A 17,777-nucleotide genomic window follows, 5' to 3' on the forward strand; every position below is an offset into this window, starting at 1 on the left:
ATATACCCGAACTCCAAATAAACCATTGCCGCCTTCATACATATAGAAGCATCATTCACGTCATGCTCAGATTTTCTTGACCTCCACACGCGCGCGATCAAAGATACCATGGCTTACCATGGTGTCTGATGAAGTGTCGACCTTTGGCGGGAACAGCGTCAAGCGCGCATACGTGCCTGCGCCTCGCCTCTTGGACAGGTAGCCTGGATTGATTACCAGCACGCTCTCGACGACCTAGGAAACGTTAGCAAAAGGCAGGGAAGTGTGCAGGGGTATGACGTACCTTTGCGAACGGCGGGAGGAAACTGGGGACAATCAAAACATCAGGGCGAACGTTTACCATCTCGCCGAGCTTAAGGTAGCTGATATCCAGCATGGCGCCTGGTGGCATGCCCTCCTCTGTGCCTGTCTTGGGCAGCTTTTGACGGTCTGTAGGCGGGAAGAGCGGGAAAAAGTGCCTCTGCTCGAGCAGATGCCGCGATAGTCTTGAGAGAGGGTTCGTGTCTGATGGGCGTGCTGCAAGCTCTTCGTGCTTCAGCTGCCAGAGAATATCCTGGGAAGAAATGCCCATGACCATTTCGTTCATTGACAAGGTCATGGGGTTGGTGACGATTCTTGCCGTCTTTGGAAGGCCAAGGTCCTTCTTCAAGACAGAGTCTTGTGGCCATGAGACGTGCTTGTCGATGACATCTCGCACCGAGGGGATCAGGAGAATTGTGATACTAGGGTTCGCCGAGACGAGACGGTTAAGTGCGGGAGAGAAAAGGTACTTGAAGACAGTGGACATCGTGGCAGTGTCCGGGTCGATGACGGCTTCCTCGGGAAGGTCGAAGTCGCCCATGGCAATCAGAGGATGTTCACTATCAATGAACGGTCCAGTGAGAACCAGAGCGTCGGCATACGTATCGGCCGCCTGGTCGCAGAGGGCATGCAGAGGCTCGAAATCGAGGTTGTCGTCTGCGGTGTAGGGCCCGGAAGCGTAGATGACGTTCAGCGGTGCAGGGTCCGAGTCGGTGTCCATGGCGTCTGGGTCTCCTCGCAGTTTTTCGCGGTGTGCAGCCAATGTAGCTGGCGTCGAGGCGGCGTTGGGAAGGAGCGGCACTTCAAGAACTTCCTCGACTAAAAATTCGTTGCCGGAGGTGTTGATACCCTTCAATGCCACGATTTGACCAGGGAAGAAGCTGAAGCCCTTCTTGACACTGCGCATATTTAACGAGACTCGTTGACCGCCACCCATCCGCCTCGACAGCTCCAGGACCAGAGACGCCGCGTTCAGCTTTCCCTCCGGCGCATCGGACGCAATGCGACCGACAGCAATTACAGCCGTAGTGCTCTGGGATGCCGCATTACCAAACTCCGAAAGATCAAGCTTGTGGTACTCTTGGACGATGCCCATGAACTCGTCTATCCTGTCGTCGAGAATCTCTGACGCTTCAGACAGTTTCATAGCAAGGGGCTTGTACGCAAGCTTCTTTTGGTCTGATGCAGCCGTCAACTTGATGCGGGGTTCGGAATAAGGGCAGATTGGGACTTCGGGGGCGTTGAGGTGGTCATTTAGCACTTCAATCGTATCGCCGGCATTCTGTCTGTCGTTGAAGGAACTCGGGCTGCAGGAACTTGTTAGTTCTTACTCATTGCGACCCTCCTGAAGCTCCCACTTACGACTGCATGGAATTAAGTTGGTCCTCCATCTTCGACGACCCCTTGTAGTCCGGAGAACTAGACGGAATCTCTGCCTTGATCCTTGACATGGTTGGTGTCTCCTTCTTCCGCAAACTGCTCGGTTTGTTCAACCTCCCGGACGACGGCGTGCTGGGCACCAAGCCATCCAGCATGCCGAACACATCCCCGCCTCTCGCCCTTGGGGTACCGTGTGCGCGCTTCTCGGTCTTGATGTGTGTCTGTTGCTTGTTGGCCCTCTCCAATGCGTCCTGGAGATCTTTCTTGAAGTTGCGCATAGGGCTGATCTGGGGGTTCATGGCGTCTATGTCCATCTTGATGCAGTACGACTCCCATTTGTAGAAAAGGTCCTCGGCGGAAAGCTCGTGCAAGCGCATGATGGACTGCAGTTCGGACAGGACATCGGGCTCGAGGCCCTTGTCACCCGTGGTGAAGAGCTGCTTGAGCTCGGCTTCGGCCATGGCGTTGGTTGTGATCACGCACTGCTGTTCCTGGTGGTTGCTTGTCAATTGGTGGGCTTCTGGAGGAAAGATGGACAATCTTGGGCGACGCGTTGAGCGCGTCGCTGGTAAGGGTAGCGCGTAAAGTGCAAAGTGCGGGGCATGTACAGTGCACTGGTCTCCTTTGCACGGCTCTGGAGCCCCCCTTTCAGTATTCCAGGCCATGTTGAAAGCCTTAAATACATGCACCACAATCACTTGCACCAATTCAATGCAGAACTTTCAGGGCTCTCTTCTTCAGAATCTGTGATCTTATAGACCGTTCTCGATGCCAATAGTTATGCTAAGAAAATAAACGAAGTCTCTGCATCTCCATTCCAAAGCAACTCTCGTAAGCCATAGGGCGCAATTTTCTAGTGAAGTCCTCACTCAGTTCTCCGTAACATGGCATCCCTCCAATCACCAGACTGGGTTTCGCACCCGAAGCTCTTGACGCTCTGCTTCCTGCTTCGCCATGAGATCCTCCGTGGCTTTCTTAGCCTGCTGAGGACCAAATTTGATGATGGCCTCAGTACTGACTTCGTACCGGATGGTATTGTCCTCATTTTTGCCGACCACGTCAGCCATGCCTCCAGTGAGCTGGTCAAGGTAGACCCGGTAGTTCTCCGAGTACCGGATTTTGCAGCGGTTCGTCTCCGACTCGGAGTGAGCAGTCAAGGAAGACGCATCTTTGAACCATCGCAGGCAACCGGGGCACTGGAGCTTCGTAATGTTGTGCGAACCGGCCTTGAGGTGGCTGATCAACGTGGCTGCGGAACCGAAGTTCTTCCTGTTTCTCGTCAGTATGTACCTCGCGGTATGCAGCAAGAGCAAATTTCTTACGTGCAAGATCCATGGGGGCACTTGAACTTGCGAGTGTACGGGTTGTGGTACTTCATGACGTCGAAGTTGGGGAGCTGAGGGTTGTGAACATCTTGGACCTTCGAGGCTCCTTGGGAACCTCCCAGACTCTCTGTATTCGGAGTACTTGGGGCCGTAATGTTCGTCGAAGCAACAGAGCCCTCTTGAGCGGAGCTTCCTTGGGTAGAGCTTCCCTGGGTAGAGGCTCCGCCGGCCTCCTGAATCGCAGGGAAATCTTCGGGTCTGAAGAAAGACGGGTGTGCCATCTGCGGCTTGGAGATGTTGCTCATAGCCGACTGTTGAACACTCGGATGAAGCCTCGGGAAATAGTCGCCGAACTGCGAACCGCTCCGCTTCTCGAGCTCATGAGCGAAAGTGAGCTTCTCGGCTCTGTTTCTGTCCACGTCTGAACGGCGGATCTCAGGGCACTCGTCGTGCTCCAAGTGCTTCATGAATCCGGCCAGACGTGTGAAGCGACTGCCACATCCGGGGCAAATGATGTTCTGCTCATGAGGGTGGGACTATGGTTTCACATTAGTCGGCACTTCAACAACATCGACTTCTTGGTGGCCGCAACACCTTCCGTAGGAGAAGTGCTGTTGGTCTTTTGGGGTTGGGCTTACCTCGATCATGTGCTGTTTCTGGGCGTCCATGGTCCTGAACTCCATGGCACAGACGGTGCAGTGGGCGTGGGTGCCTCGAATTTGCATAGCCCACAGCTTATGCTTGATCAGGGACGCCTCGTCGTCGAAGAGCTCATTGCAAGTACGGCACAAGATCGCCTTGTGAGGCGGTACCTTGAGCTTCTGCTTCGTGCCACCGATTGTGGCTGCCTGGGATACGGATCTGATCGAGGCACTGCTGACAGACATCTTGGGCAATCAGGAGGTTGACGAGAAAGCCGGTGGGTGTGCGTCGTTGGTGATGGTGAATCTTGAGACGATGTGAAGATCGAGAATGGGTGTCAAAATCGAGGGGCAGGTGGCTCCGCGGTAACGCAGTTGGAGAAGAACAGTTGCCTGGTGGCAAGTTTCTGGAAGTGAAGTAAACCTGGCTGTGGTGAAGAGTAAAATTCCGATCTTGAAAATTCTCTGAGTAGATGCCCAGTGACGCGGATTATTTGTGTTGGAAGGGAGAAGTTATGGGAGGAAGAGGACAGGAGCGTTTTGATGCGGTGAGGCCTAAAGTGACGAATATTCGAGGCAGGCAGGAGAAGAAGTTTAGGAAGGCAGAGCTCACCTGAGGAATGGAATCAGAGCAGCGCTGCTTTCTGCGGTAGGCACCTGCCGATGTTTAGAAGGCAAGAGCAACCGGTGCGTGCGAGTTGTGAAGGAGGTAGGAAGCTACACACTTTGTGGAAGAAAATTTGTCTTATTGGTATTCTCAGGGAACCGAGCGGATTGAAAATATTCTCGGATGGGGCCTTCCCAGGTTGGCGGGCGAATGGATATCTTCGGTACCCTCGAGAATGAACAGTGAGTTTGAAGAAGGCTGAGGTGTTTCCCTGGCAGCTGTCGATTATTGATTAATGGGTGCCTTAGAAATCGACATTGCTGTTGTGTCGATGGGGTTAAAAGACAGAACGTGTGATTGATAGATGGGCTTTCCACCTCTCTGTTTTGACTTCTCATCCCAGTAACACTGAAATGAGGTCGGCGTAGGAAAGCACAGCCAGAAAGAGCACGAGGGCAATCACGATCCAATCTCAGAGTACTTCTTCAGTAGTCACAAAATATGCTCTACGGCCAAAGAAGAACTACAATCACTCTTTCTCATTAACTTGATGTCTTGCTAAGCAAGGTTCATTCCTGTACAAACGGTTTCTTGTTTGCTGCTGAGAAGGCAGCAAGTTTAACCACCCTTCAACAAATTAAGACAAGCTCGCACGGATTCATGCGGTTCTACAGCTGCCTCTTTGTAATTTCATCAAACAGAACTTCAACAAGGAAGCTCCAGAGACTAGAAACACACAGGAGACTTGAGACAAGGTAGTTCAGCGACCACCAGTACAAAAGTAAGCAGCATATTTCTTCGCGGCGTAAGCGACCCAACCAGCTGGAAGCACAATGTGAAGTGAGGTCATATGCGAGCCAAGACGCTTGTCAGATTTCAAAATACTCTCCGCAGAGACGTTTGAGTATACTTTCGGGGCTTCGATTTCGCCCGGAAAGAATTGTAAGCGAAATGTTGTACCGGTTCATTGCCGTGGCTCGTCATTTCGATTCGATGACGGTCAAGCTTGTCGAAACTCTAGACCCTAGTGTCCCTGATCAGACCAAGAAAACGCAAGAAACCTCGCCATTCCAGCTGAAGGCCATCTTCCAACTCACGTGAAGCGATTTATCCGTGGGGGCTGGAAAGAAAGACATGAGAAAACCATGTGCCCCTCGGTCCTCAGAATGTCTCGACGTCAAGATCACGCAAAGCCGATGTCTCACTCGCCCCGATATATCAGGACGTCGTTCGCATGGCTGTCAGGTTGGCATGGCCATGATGCCAGGCTTGTCTCGGTTCATAGGGATCTAGGCGTTCGATGGCCTATTAGAAACCAACGTCCACTCCCAGCCATCCATTCCCGTTTCCTTGATTATGCAGGTTCCGACCCCCTGACATCAGTCATCCGTAACGTCGACACCCCGCTGTCTCAGACACCCTGACGTCTAACTGGTAATTATATCGAGAAAACGAGCGGCCGCTACAATTCCATGGCAGCGATGCACAGCAGTCTGCCTGGGTGGGGTGTGGGCATCGAGCCTCAAAAAGCCGATCTGCCGCGTTTACAGCGGAAAGTCGTCGCATTCCTGATGAATTTTCATGCCAAGGACCGACTGGGACAAGGGAAACACATCCGGCGCTAGATGCGCAACCTTCCAGAGTACTCAGCAAGCCTTGATATCTATCAAAGACCGCCCCAGCCTCCCACGATGGTTTGAATCATAGGCCCTTCCACGGGACGGAAATCGACGAGACGGCATAGTGAGACACTGCAACGCCGCCATCGCCGACATCATACAAAAAGTCCAAGGTTCAGCTCGCCCCGATCTCCAGGTGTCTTCCAAATCTACCATAACCAGAGAGTGTCGGGGATAAAAAAAAAAGTTGCTCCCGATCTGCACCGTCTCCGACTTCGCGCCGACGTCTTTCAACACCGAGGACAAAGAGAAACCTCCGTACTAGAACCGCCGTGGCGTGCGTGCTGACGATTTCTTTCCGAATCGGATCGCGTTGCCCTTTCAACAGTTGAGAGGGAGGCCCCATCTAGACCTGAATCTGCAAAGGCCTGGACGTTTGGTCTTCGTCCCGCTCGCGCCGGCAGGACCGTCTCCTCGGGTCGCCAGCCACATCGAGAACAACTCGGCGCTTGTACTCGCCGAATCACCTCATCGAACCATCGGCAGAATACTAAAAAGTCTTCGTTGCCCCGACTGCGAAGTTTCTGAAGCCGACGGCTCCTGCTTTTTCTTCTCTTAAGTGGAACCAAGCAGAGAAAACGGAGATCATCACACGGCGTTGCCCACCAACCGCGTCTACTCCCACTTACAAGCTACCTTCGGAGCAGTTCCGCTTTGAGGCTACCTACGAGTCTCTCATCCTACTCCTATACTTCTGATTGTTAGATCCTTTCTCGAAGAGAAAAAAAAGAACCTTCACGATGTCTTCCACATTCTCCCACAAACTCAAGGCCGAAGCAATGGCTTGCCAGAAGACCGAGATGCCGCTCCCTCTCATCCCCCTCGTCTTCGTCGCACACTTCGCCCACACCGTGGTCGACGTCCTCACAACAGGAGCCCGGCGCAAATCGGCCGCCATCGCAAACCACCTCGACTCTCTTCGCCTGCAAGTCCGCGGGCCGGAGCACTCCTTCGCCCCTTTCTCAAGGCTGCCCCCCGAGCTCCGCCTCAAGACCTGGAACCTCGCCATGGAGCCGCGGACGCTCACGGCGACGCACGCGCCTAACCCGACGCTCCTTTCAGTCAACCGCGAGGCGAGACACGAAGCGTTGAGGCGGTACAACCTGGTCAGACTGAACACCTGGGGAGACCGCAGGATCTACATAGACTTCCAGCGCGACAGCATCGCTGTGGTCGAGGGAAAAGGCGGCGGCGGCTTTCCCGTCCGCGGAGCGAGACACGTTGTCGTTGTCTGCGAAGAGCCGTTTCAGAACCCTGCCTCATGGCTCAAGTGCCGGTACCGCTCGGGTCTGGACTCCGTCACGCTTGTTCTTGGTGGTGCGATGAGATCAGATCTGGTACCGTTTCCTGAGATTCGCCTGCTGGGTACACCAAAGGACACGCAAGGCCGGCTGGGATTCTCTGATGAGGAGGTTGACAGGATAGAGGGGGAGCTCAGAGACCTGGCTCAAGGATGGGGAAGCACTGAAGTCCGTGTTGGAGAATTTGTATAAAGGACAAGTAACGGAGGAACATGTTCGAGCTAGGGAGGCGTACTTTTTACTGAGAGCGACCACAATACCCCTTTTCTTTTGTTGCAATCTTCGTCTCTTCTCATAGAACACTCATCATCACACAATATACACAACAGTCTTAATCTCATAGCCTGCTACGCTCGTTGCCCAAGTAGGCGCCGCCAAGCTTCAACATGTCAACCGCCTCCTTAACCATCTCATCGACGATCTCACCCGCCGGCTGGATCTTCTCAATGGCGCCGGCCACTTGTCCCATCAAATGTGGCGGATCAACGTCGTTGCCCTCGTTGAAGTCGAACTCGATAGGCACGATACCCTGATCGCAGAGCTGCCTGATTCGGTCCGGCTGCGAATGCCACTTGCGAATATACTCGTTCGTCTTCATGCGCAATGGCCTTCCGGAGAGTACGAGAGTGCGTTCCGTTCCCTCGAACCCACACTTGACGACCTCTTCCTTGTGCTCCTCACTACACCCAGCCTCAACGGATGCCACAAAACGCGTGCCAACCCACACGCCAACAGCACCCTGCATCAATGAGCTCGCAAGTGATCGACCATTGTAAATACCACCCGCTGCAACAACCATCGCCGGGGCGCCATTAAGCATCTTGGGCTTGTACCTCCTCGCAACGTCCACGACGGCAGGGATGAGCACCGAGTTCGCCACATCGCCCGTGTGTCCACCACCCTCCCCGCCCTGCGCGCAGATGATATCGACGCCCAGATCCAATGCCTTCACAGCGTGCTTCGGGTGGCCGACCATATTCATGACGTAGATGCCTGCGTTGTGCAGCTTGTCAATGACATGCTTGGGCGGCACGCCGACGGCGCTGACGAACAGGCGAGCGCCCGACTCGATGGTGATGTCGATGAGCTCGTCGAGCTTGCCGCCCGTGTAGTCGTGGTTGGTCTTGCGGGCGTTGCCGCCAACCTGCGGCAGAGCGAGGTCGACGCCGAAGGGGAGGTCTGGAGACTTGAAGTTCTCCTTCATCTCGGCGACGATCTCGCGCAGCTGGTCCGGGGTGTACTGGAAACCGCCGATGACGCCGAGACCGCCCGCATTGGAGACGGCGGCGGCGAGGGGCCCGCCGGACGTGCGCGCCATGCCGGCGAGGAGGATGGGATGCTTGATCCCTAGAAGGGTGGTTATGGGCGTGGTGATTGGGCCTGAAGGTGCCATCTTGTTTTGTGTAGCTGGGTGAGCCTGATCTGCTGCAAATGAGATGTAGAGAGGATCAAGCAAAGTGTAGAAGTACTGATTAATTTGAGTACGGTATGGTCTAGTGTAGGAAAATTAAGGAATGTAAAAAATGAATCGAGAAGAAGGCAAGATCGAGGAATTTGGAACTTCAATACATCACTTGATTTGCGGTTGGAGAGCAAGCTACCTAGGTAATCCGGGGAAATCATACCGGGAGGTGAGTGTGTGGGGTTGGAGCTCTGTTGCGGGGAAACACACCGAGGCAATTGCCTTCTTGGGACAGCAGCTCGCCCAAGTAGGCCCCGGCTCCGAGTGGTATGAAACCATACGCCACAGGTGCATGTGAGCTGGCCATCTTCTAGAAAACAGCCCCGAAGTCCGATTGCTGGCTCAGATGCCTTGGGATCCGGTGTGGCTATGGGGCTTAAGTGTGGCTCCAGTCCGCATGATTGCTTCTTCAAAAAACACAACGATGCGAGGCGATTAATAATCGTAAACTGTACTCCCATGATCATGCTCCTCTATTGAAATGCTCATATCCCGCAAGGACGTTGGTATCGTAAATGACATGACTATCGTCGGCTGGACCGACTATTAAAACACCAGCGGAAATCAGCGCTTGGGATCGAACTGTATCTCGACGTCCATGAACATGACCCCATGCGTTTCCGTCTGTGAGCTACCTGAAGCTCGGTAACCGTGCGGGAACAAATTCCTCGGTTGGTATAAACTGTCCTGCTTGCGTCGTAGTCCGGATTACCGGCGCTTCGTTACTGTTCGTTATTTCGACCGTCGGTTCGGGTGGCGACGCCTCCTGACTCGGAGCCTCTGACGCATATCCCACTTCGACGGTTTTCACCTCCGAGATGCCCTCAGAAGAAACCACTTCGGACCCGCTATCATGCAGGCCGCGTTCTGATGCAAGCTGCGATGCAGCACGCCGCTTGCGTTCAACTTCTTCGTCCTCTTCTCGCTGGATGCGCTCTTCCTCCCGCTGAAGATCCTCCATCGACGGGGCACGAGGCGTATCTGGGGTGTCGGGTATGCTGATTGAGTCTCTTCGAGGTCCTGGGCCGAGAAATGAGTGGTTCGAGTCGATTGTTGCTCTCGAAACCGTCCGCGATATCGGGCGCCCGTCTGCACGGCGCTTGCCCTTGCTGGCCTTCGTTCTGCTGCTGCTTCGGTCGTCTCGGACCTTGTCCAACACCATGAACTCGTCATCCAACGGCACAGCATCCTCTTCCCCTTCGCCATCACTGGGGAACAGGTCGCCCCTTGACCGATACGAGTCCGACGTGTCCCCCGACCCTGTCGTCCCGCTCCGATTTCTAGTCTTGGCAAAGCGACTTTGATAGATGTCGTCGTCTGAGTCGTCGTTTCCAAGAAGAGGCTCGGCCTCGCCCATACCCATCTCGTCATGCTGTCGGGGATGATCTTGCAGATCGGCCGCGCTGGGCTTGTATCGGAGCGTCTTGCCCAACTTCCACGGCAGCTTGCCCAAGAAGCCAATGGGCTGTGTACTTGGGATGATTGTTGGATCGGATTCCGACACTTTGGTGCTTCTGCCTCGTGTACCGTAGCTCATTCCTCGCTTTCTTTTGGGTTGGTCTTGCACCTCGCCGCCGGCGTGCTTTCGTTGGGACCCTGTGCCTGCGAGCAGGCGATCCCAGTCATCATTGCTCCAACCACCCAGGAAGCCGCCATCCTGATCCTCAGCGTACCAGTCGTCATAAAAGTCGAAACTGTATTCTGCCCGTCCTCCCGCGCGATCTCGCTCTCGCCGGCGTCTGGCCCGCTCTTCTCGATCGCCTAGACAGGGAGTGGCGCACTGTTCTAATGAGCTGGCGAGGGCGGCAAGGCAGGGATTGATGTAGTGATGCTGGAAACTCCAAATACCGGCGGCGGCATTCTCCGTCACCTCTCCAGCATTGTGGGAGATCTGGTTCCAGCGCTGGCGCAGTCGCGGGTCTTCGAGGAAATGCGTCGCCATGATGTTGATGGCTGCAGGGCGTGTGAAGATGACGTCGCGGGCATAAGAAGGAAAGGCGTTTTGCGACCGCGGCCTCGACCGAGCTTGGCTGTTTCTGTAGCGTCGAGGCCTCGAGGTTTGGAACCGACGTAGAGAAAGGAAGTTGTCCGAAATAAAATCCAACGGGTGGAGGAGAAGGCAATCAATGATCGAAGGGATCCATGGAACGTGGATAAGGCGAGTAATGTTGGTTTCAAGTGCGCCGAAAACAAAACGCAGTCAATCTCAGCTGTCAAAAGTTGGGCCCAACATTCCGCTGGCCGCAGTGCTTCCTTCTCCCTTTGGTGGCTCCAGGTCGCTTCGGTACAAGGCGTGGGACGGACGGGTGCGCAAGCAGGGTGCGGGTGCGGGTGTGCAGTGCGTTGCGTTGCGGGTGCAGCAAGGTGCTAGTCGACTTCAGATTAGGTGTCGACGGGAGGGAATGGCACGTGCGCGCACCCTGCTTATCTCACCTCACTGTTTTGTTTTGGTTTACTTGCAGTTTCCAGTGGCTGGGTGCGGAACACTGACAGTGGCACTCTCTCCTCAGAGCGTGAGGTCCGGTCAGCCACCGATTCACAGTGGTGCATCAAATCAGCGGGCATTTGGGCACCTCTTGTGGTTCACTTCAGGCATGGATGGTTGCTGGGTGGATCCGGGGAAATTGCGAAGCTTCCGTTGGGGTGTTGGCCAGCTGTGGCTTAGTCTTTCGAGGACCCCTGGAACTCGACGTCACCCATCGCAGATTGATGAGAATTGGCATTTTTCAATGCACATTTCAGACCCCAGTTTTCCTTCTCTTCGCAAGGACTCACTGCGTACGTGCGGACATCTAGTCAAACAGCACACATGAAGTAACCTGATGTTGCGCCAACTTTCTTCTGTGGGTTCTCACTTCAACACCAGCAGAGTTTGATGGGCCAAAACTCAATCCAATAGAGACTTGAACGGCTTTTTGTGGAGATTTCGCTTGTATTCAGAACCGCTCAGCATAGACAGAACAAGGTGCGATATGACAAGAGTACACCAGTTCAAACAAAACTCCCAATCTCTGAAATCATTCAGCGATACACTTCTTCACCGCCGCGCCTGCTGTGGCCTTTCGGCGCACTCCAGCAAAGTGTCAACACCAGCCTCTGTGCCTAACTCCTGAAGAAGGATGAGACAAGCATGCTGATCTTTGATCGACAGGCGCGCCAAAAACGTGTAGAGAAACGGGCTGGCTCCTTGCGGTCTACCTGCCCGTCCGCATGTACCTCTGAGTCCTTGAGAACAAGGTCGCTGTCCGAAAGAGTGTCTCCCGTTGTGCTGTCCTCTGACCTCCTCCGTCCGGATTCCTAATGACCGTTCGTTGTAGCTTGAGGTACTGGCGGCCGCTCTGGGCCAAACGGCCTGGGCGGTTCCGGCTCTGCGGGCTGAGGTTCCTCCTCCGTGTCGTCGTCGAACTCGCTAGGGTCTTCTTCGCCCTCCTCCTCGTCTGAGTAGTCGCTTCCGTCGCCGTCCATGTGGCCGTTGCTGTCAGAGTAGCAGCTTTCCAACGTAGCTGCCATTCCTGGTGGAACCTTGCGACCCTGCTGCTGCATCTGTTCAATGATGCTCCTAAGCTTCTCCGCCCTGCTTGTCGCTTCTATCGCTTTCTTAGACAATTGCTCGCGCTCCTCCGCCATACGAATAATGTTAGCGTTGGTGGCCTCGTGCTTGCGCTTCATCGTCTCGTTCTCTCTTTCCAAGCGCTTAGTCTTCTTTGACATATCCTCCATCTCCTTCCTAAACGTCAAAAACAGGTCATTGCTGTTGTTCAGCGTGTCCTCAACCTTGATGTGTCAGTAAGAAAGCTTGTACGACGAATTCCAGCCAAACATGCCCGTACCTGCTTAAACTTGTCAACATAGACATTGAGCTGGTTTCGGAGCTCAGTCTCCGTCTTGGTGAAAGTTTGGACCTGGGCCTGGAGATTCCGCGCCCTGGTTGCCTCGGCTTCGGCAAGTTTCTTCTCACGCTCGTAGCGAGCCATGTTGTATTGCACCTCGAGCTCCTTCGTGCGCATTGCGGAATGAAAGTGCAGCTCTCGAAGCTCGTACTGCTCGATGAACGATTTGAAGCGGTTACGAAACCTCCCTAGTGTCAGCAGGAAAATCGAGCGCAGGCTAAATCTTCGATAACTCACAGGGTATCGACGCTCATGTCGACTACCTGCTTCCGAGGATGATCCTTCTCTTCCTGAATGTTTTCCAACTTAGCCAGCAGGGCCGCATGCTTCTCGTCGTATGCCGTGCTGTTGTGCTTCAAGTTGTCTTGAAGGGTTTTATTCTCGTTCTAGGACAAGGTCAGCGTGAGCCTCCTCAGCCTCGTTGACGAGAGGTGCTGCAGACCTTGTACTTGTTGTTGTCCCGTTGCAGCTCACGACAGAGTTTCTCGAGCTTTTCCTTCAGGCCAACGGTCTTGCTGAGTTCGGTTCGATTCGCATCCTTTTCCTTTTGCAGAGTGTCACCCCGCTTCTTGTTCTTCTGATTCTCTCGTTCTACGCGCCGCATTTCCGCTAACAGTTCGCTAGACCTCCGGGTAAGATGGTCAATCTTTTGCATATCTCCCATCTTCGCCACTTGTTGAGCCAGGTCACGATTTGCGCGCTTCACCTCTCGTTCTGCATGCCGAAAGTCAGCTATCGATACAATGCCAGCTGATTGATGTACACCCGGAAACGAGCATGCGACTCTACAAGAAGATGGGGAAGGACCGTATCGTTCTCGAAGAATAGCAGTCGGCGCATGCTTGGCACCAGCCCGCACTTCCTCGCAGATTGGGGCTCGAGAGGGGTGCTGTGAGGCTGACTCTCACGCGACATACATGGCCCGGTCCGTCCGGCATGGGAAAACAACGAGTGGGAGGTGTTACGCACCAATCTCAGCTTCTTGGTCCTTCTCCCCAGCAGATTCCTGCTCCAGCTGTGAGATACGCTGTGCGAGCAGTTTTGCAGACTCGTTGGAATCAACCGCCTTTTTTTGCTTCCCCTTCTTCAAGCCCGCAGCGGGCGCGTGACCATGGGCGTCTTGACCGTTGGACATGGCGGCGTCTGCCTGGCTGGGCATGCCTCGGTAAGCAGGAGAGGGGCAGTTGTGTCGTCGTTCTGGGCGGGCTGGTCGTGACGAAGACCTGGTCTTCGCATTCGTGTTCGATCGATCGAGCGGGTGCGGTTGCGGGTGCGGGTCGGAGTCGGCGTCGCAAAAATAAGCGGGTGCAAAGTTGGCCCAAGTTCTTCTTCCCCCTCGGCGGACTGGCTACAGTAATAAAACGGCGGTACGTTATGTTACGTGCTGCCAGTGGGTGTCGATGCCTTCATTGAGCCCCTTCGCAGAATTTTGGGCGTTGGACGGGATGACTGGCTAGAACGATACGGACCTAGGTAGTGGCGTGGCCTGCGGCTGGGTCCTGGTGTTCAGGCGTGCGCATTAGAAATGCCACTGTACTCGAGAAAACGGGTGGAGGAGTAGTGCTGCAGGGCCCCTCGACTGCATACCCCAACAGAGAAGTGCGTGTGGTTTGTGCGTGGGCCGTTTCCCTCTTATAGAGTCTAGTCTTCCCCGCAGCTCGTCGTTTTGCCTTACATAGATAGATATAAGCAGGCTGCGGTCTGTTGCCTAAAGTTTCTGCAGGTAGGTAGAATGCTCAAGAGAATACTGTTGATCTCCAGTGACGATATCTGGTTGAAATGTCGTCGACACCAATGGCCCGGGTTTCGCGATTGCCGTACACCGTGGAAGGGAGGAGAATGAGACGCCGATGGAGAAGACCGGATAATTGCGTTAAGGATGGTTTGATGCATATCGACCCCACAACGATGACGCTTAGTGCCTGGGTACCTATTGGCCAAAAAAATTCCACAGCAGTGGCAGGCCCGGAGCACCTGCGAATCGCCTCCCGGTCCACAATAGAACGAGTATTACTAGGCCCGGTCCACGCGCGCAGACGTTCGTTTCTGTATCGTCTTGTCAGCTCTGTGACTCTCTTCCGGATAGGACGGTTTCCTTCGAGTATCCGGCCTGTACGACGACGACAGAGATGTTGCGCAACGCCGTCAACACGGCCAAGAAGGCCGTCACTGAGCTTTCCCAGTACCCCAAGCCTGGTGACAAGCTTCACGGCTTCACCCTCGTGCGCACCAAGCATGTGCCCGAACTGGAGTTGACGGCACTTCACCTCCAGCACGACAAGACCGGCGCTGATTACCTGCACATTGCCCGCGACGACAGCAACAATGTCTTTTCCATCGGCTTCAAGACCAACCCCCCTGACGACACTGGTGTGCCCCATATCTTGGAGCACACCACCTTGTGCGGCAGCCAGAGGTAAGCTCTCCGTGCCATGGGAAGCTCTTTCGCTAACATGATTAGGTATCCCATTCGTGACCCATTCTTCAAGATGCTGCCTCGCACCCTGTCCAACTTCATGAACGCCTTCACAGCATCCGATCACACATTTTACCCCTTTGCGACGACGAACGCGCAGGACTTCAAGAACCTGATGTCGGTATACATGGATGCAACTTTGCATCCTCTGTTGAAGGAGTCCGACTACACTCAGGAGGGCTGGCGTATTGGGCCCGAGAACCCTCAAGCGGCGAATGGCGAGGAAAGTGACCTTGTCTTCAAGGGCGTCGTCTATAACGAGATGAAGGGCCAGATGTCCGACGCTGGCTACTTGTTCTACATTCGTTTCCAGGACCATATCTTCCCTGACATCAACAACTCCGGCGGTGATCCCCAAAAGATTACCGACTTGACCTACGAGCAGCTGCGCAAGTTCCATGCTGAACACTACCACCCCAGCAACGCAAAGCTGTTCACCTACGGAGACATGCCTTTGGCTGATCATCTTCAGGAGGTCAATGCACAGCTCAGCGCCTTCGAGAGGATACAGGAGGATGCCACAATTCACCAGCCTATCAGCCTAACCTCTGGCCCTAGGGAGGTCACTGTTCACGGCCCCCTCGATCCTCTGGTGGACCCCGACAGACAGTTCAAGACGTCTGTCTCATGGATTATGGGAGACACCACCGATGTTGTCGAGTCTTTCTCTCTGGCGTTGCTCTCCACTCTTCTCATGGACGGATACGGATCGCCCCTGTACCGCGGCCTGATCGAGGCTGGTTTGGGAACTGATTTCAGTCCCAATGCAGGCTACGATAGCTCGGCGAAGTTGGGAATATTCTCAGTCGGTCTGACGGGTGTTCAGGAGGCTGATGTACCTAAGCTCAAGGCGGAGTTGCAGCGCATCCTTCGCGAGACCCGCGAAAAGGGGTTCGACAGGACCAAGATTGACGGGTCTCTCCATCAACTGGAGCTGGCTTTGAAGCACAAGACCGCCAACTTCGGCATGTCCATGCTTCATAGGCTCAAGCCCAAGTGGTTCACCGGTGTCGATCCCTTCGACTCTCTTGCGTGGAACGATACCATCTCCGCCTTTGAGACTAAGCTTGCTAAGGGTGGCTACTTGGAGAGCTTGATTGACAAGTACTTGCTGAATGACAACACTCTGTCTTTCACCATGGCGCCGTCAACCACCTTCAGCGAGGACCTAGCACGCGAAGAGAAGGAGAGGTTGGCTTCCAAGATCCAGCAAGCGTCCGAAGAAGCCGGCGGCAATGCTGCAGCTCGGAAGAAGTTTGAGGAGCGCGAGCTCAACCTTTTGGTCGAACAAGGCAAGTCAAACACGGAGGACCTTAGCTGCCTTCCCACAGTCCATGTCAAGGACATTCCTCGCAGCAAGGAGCCCGTGGTTGTGCGCGATGAGACGGCCAACGGTGTCAAGATTCAGTGGCGGGAGGCTCCCACAAATGGCTTGACGTACTTCCGAGCCATCAACACGCTGGAAAACCTTCCTGATGAACTAAGAGAGTTGATTCCGCTGTTCTCCGATAGCATCATGCGACTCGGCACGAGGGATATGTCTATGGAGCAACTCGAGGATTTGATCAAGTTGAAAACCGGAGGTGTGTCTGTAGGCTACCACTCTACACCTTCGCCAACCGACTTCCATCAAGCTAGCGAAGGTCTGATCTTTACTGGCATGGCCCTGGATAGAAATGTGCCTGTCATGTTCGACATATTGCGCAAGCTTGTGCAGGACACAGATTTCGATAGCCCAGAGGCCGCCCAACGCATCAGGCAATTGCTTCAAGCATCCGCCGACGGCGTTGTTAACGATATTGCCTCATCTGGACACCAGTACGCCCGCGGCTTTGCGGAGGCCGGGCTCACGCGGAGCGCGTGGCTCAGACAGCAGATCGGCGGTCTCTCTCAGGTTAAGCTTGTGACATCGCTTGCTAACCGGCCTGAATCAGACGGTCTGGTGGATGTCATTGACAAGCTCAAACAGATCCAGAAAATCGCGCTCTCTGGAGGAAACTTCCGCACGGCATTGACTTGCGGGTCCGAGAGCACGGGCGCCAACTTGAGTGCCCTTACTAGCTTCATGTCAACACTCTCCAAAGACCAGCCTTCGCTGTCACCTTCCAAGCCTGCTTCGCTGCAGAGGAACATCAAGTCATTCTTCCCGTTGCCGTACCAGGTGTACTATGGTTCTCTGGCGGTTCCCACCGTTTCCTACACATCGCCGGACGGTGCACCGTTACAGATCCTGGCGCAGCTACTCACCCACAAGCACCTCCATCACGAAATTCGCGAGAAGGGCGGTGCATACGGGGGCGGAGCTTACTCCCGCGGCTTGGACGGCCTTTTCGGCTTCTACTCCTACCGCGATCCTAACCCCCAGAACACCTTGTCGATTATGCGCAACGCTGGCCAGTGGGCGAGGGACAAGGAGTGGACGGATCGCGACCTCGAAGAGGCCAAAATTTCGGTGTTCCAAGGTGTGGACGCTCCGCAATCGGTCAACTCCGAGGGCATGGGTCGCTTCTTGTCTGGCATCACAGAAGAGATGAAGCAGAAGCGTCGCGAGCAGCTTCTTGACGTCTCCAAAGACCAAGTGCGCGACGTTGCACAGCAGTACATCGTTGAGGCTCTGAAGAAGGAGGAGGAACGGGTTGCCTTCTTGGGTGAGAAGCGCCCTTGGGTAGACGGCACTTGGTCCATCAACGAGATGGACATTAACGGCGCGAAGTAA

At 54.5% G+C, this 17,777-nt stretch overlaps 7 protein-coding genes across 7 annotated transcripts; 2 read left to right on the plus strand and 5 right to left on the minus strand.

Annotated features, from left to right (window-relative positions):
• Nucleotides 1-66: 66 nt before the first annotated feature.
• POL12 (DNA polymerase alpha subunit B) lies at nucleotides 67-2,141 on the minus strand (the record flags this gene model as incomplete). The annotated part of the gene is made up of 3 exons (XM_036637205.1): nucleotides 67-234; nucleotides 284-1,607; nucleotides 1,663-2,141. The coding sequence occupies 3 exons, from the start codon at nucleotides 2,139-2,141 to the stop codon at nucleotides 67-69; spliced, it is 1,971 nt and encodes a 656-aa protein (XP_036498335.1).
• A 438-nt stretch (nucleotides 2,142-2,579) lies between these two features.
• CGCS363_v005357 (uncharacterized protein) lies at nucleotides 2,580-3,892 on the minus strand (the record flags this gene model as incomplete). Its single annotated transcript, XM_036637206.1, has 3 exons — nucleotides 2,580-2,949; nucleotides 3,003-3,541; nucleotides 3,644-3,892. The coding sequence occupies 3 exons, from the start codon at nucleotides 3,890-3,892 to the stop codon at nucleotides 2,580-2,582; spliced, it is 1,158 nt and encodes a 385-aa protein (XP_036498332.1).
• A 2,780-nt stretch (nucleotides 3,893-6,672) lies between these two features.
• On the plus strand, nucleotides 6,673-7,425 carry CGCS363_v005358 (uncharacterized protein; the record flags this gene model as incomplete). Its single annotated transcript, XM_036637207.1, has 1 exon — nucleotides 6,673-7,425. One exon carries the CDS (start codon nucleotides 6,673-6,675, stop codon nucleotides 7,423-7,425), a length of 753 nt encoding a protein of 250 aa, XP_036498166.1.
• A 145-nt stretch (nucleotides 7,426-7,570) lies between these two features.
• CGCS363_v005359 (putative nitronate monooxygenase) lies at nucleotides 7,571-8,626 on the minus strand (the record flags this gene model as incomplete). Its single annotated transcript, XM_036637208.1, has 1 exon — nucleotides 7,571-8,626. The coding sequence occupies one exon, from the start codon at nucleotides 8,624-8,626 to the stop codon at nucleotides 7,571-7,573; it is 1,056 nt and encodes a 351-aa protein (XP_036498338.1).
• A 700-nt stretch (nucleotides 8,627-9,326) lies between these two features.
• CGCS363_v005360 (uncharacterized protein) lies at nucleotides 9,327-10,637 on the minus strand (the record flags this gene model as incomplete). The annotated part of the gene is made up of 1 exon (XM_036637209.1): nucleotides 9,327-10,637. One exon carries the CDS (start codon nucleotides 10,635-10,637, stop codon nucleotides 9,327-9,329), a length of 1,311 nt encoding a protein of 436 aa, XP_036498754.1.
• A 1,355-nt stretch (nucleotides 10,638-11,992) lies between these two features.
• Txlna (Alpha-taxilin) lies at nucleotides 11,993-13,720 on the minus strand (the record flags this gene model as incomplete). Its single annotated transcript, XM_036637210.1, has 5 exons — nucleotides 11,993-12,469; nucleotides 12,526-12,769; nucleotides 12,823-12,971; nucleotides 13,028-13,299; nucleotides 13,555-13,720. The coding sequence occupies 5 exons, from the start codon at nucleotides 13,718-13,720 to the stop codon at nucleotides 11,993-11,995; spliced, it is 1,308 nt and encodes a 435-aa protein (XP_036498755.1).
• A 994-nt stretch (nucleotides 13,721-14,714) lies between these two features.
• On the plus strand, nucleotides 14,715-17,777 carry CYM1 (Mitochondrial presequence protease; the record flags this gene model as incomplete). Its single annotated transcript, XM_036637211.1, has 2 exons — nucleotides 14,715-15,001; nucleotides 15,047-17,777. The coding sequence occupies 2 exons, from the start codon at nucleotides 14,715-14,717 to the stop codon at nucleotides 17,775-17,777; spliced, it is 3,018 nt and encodes a 1,005-aa protein (XP_036497327.1).

This window comes from Colletotrichum siamense (assembly GCF_013390195.1).
Source record: "Colletotrichum siamense strain Cg363 chromosome Unknown KSG_Cg363_contig03, whole genome shotgun sequence".
Lineage (NCBI taxonomy): Eukaryota > Fungi > Ascomycota > Sordariomycetes > Glomerellales > Glomerellaceae > Colletotrichum > Colletotrichum siamense.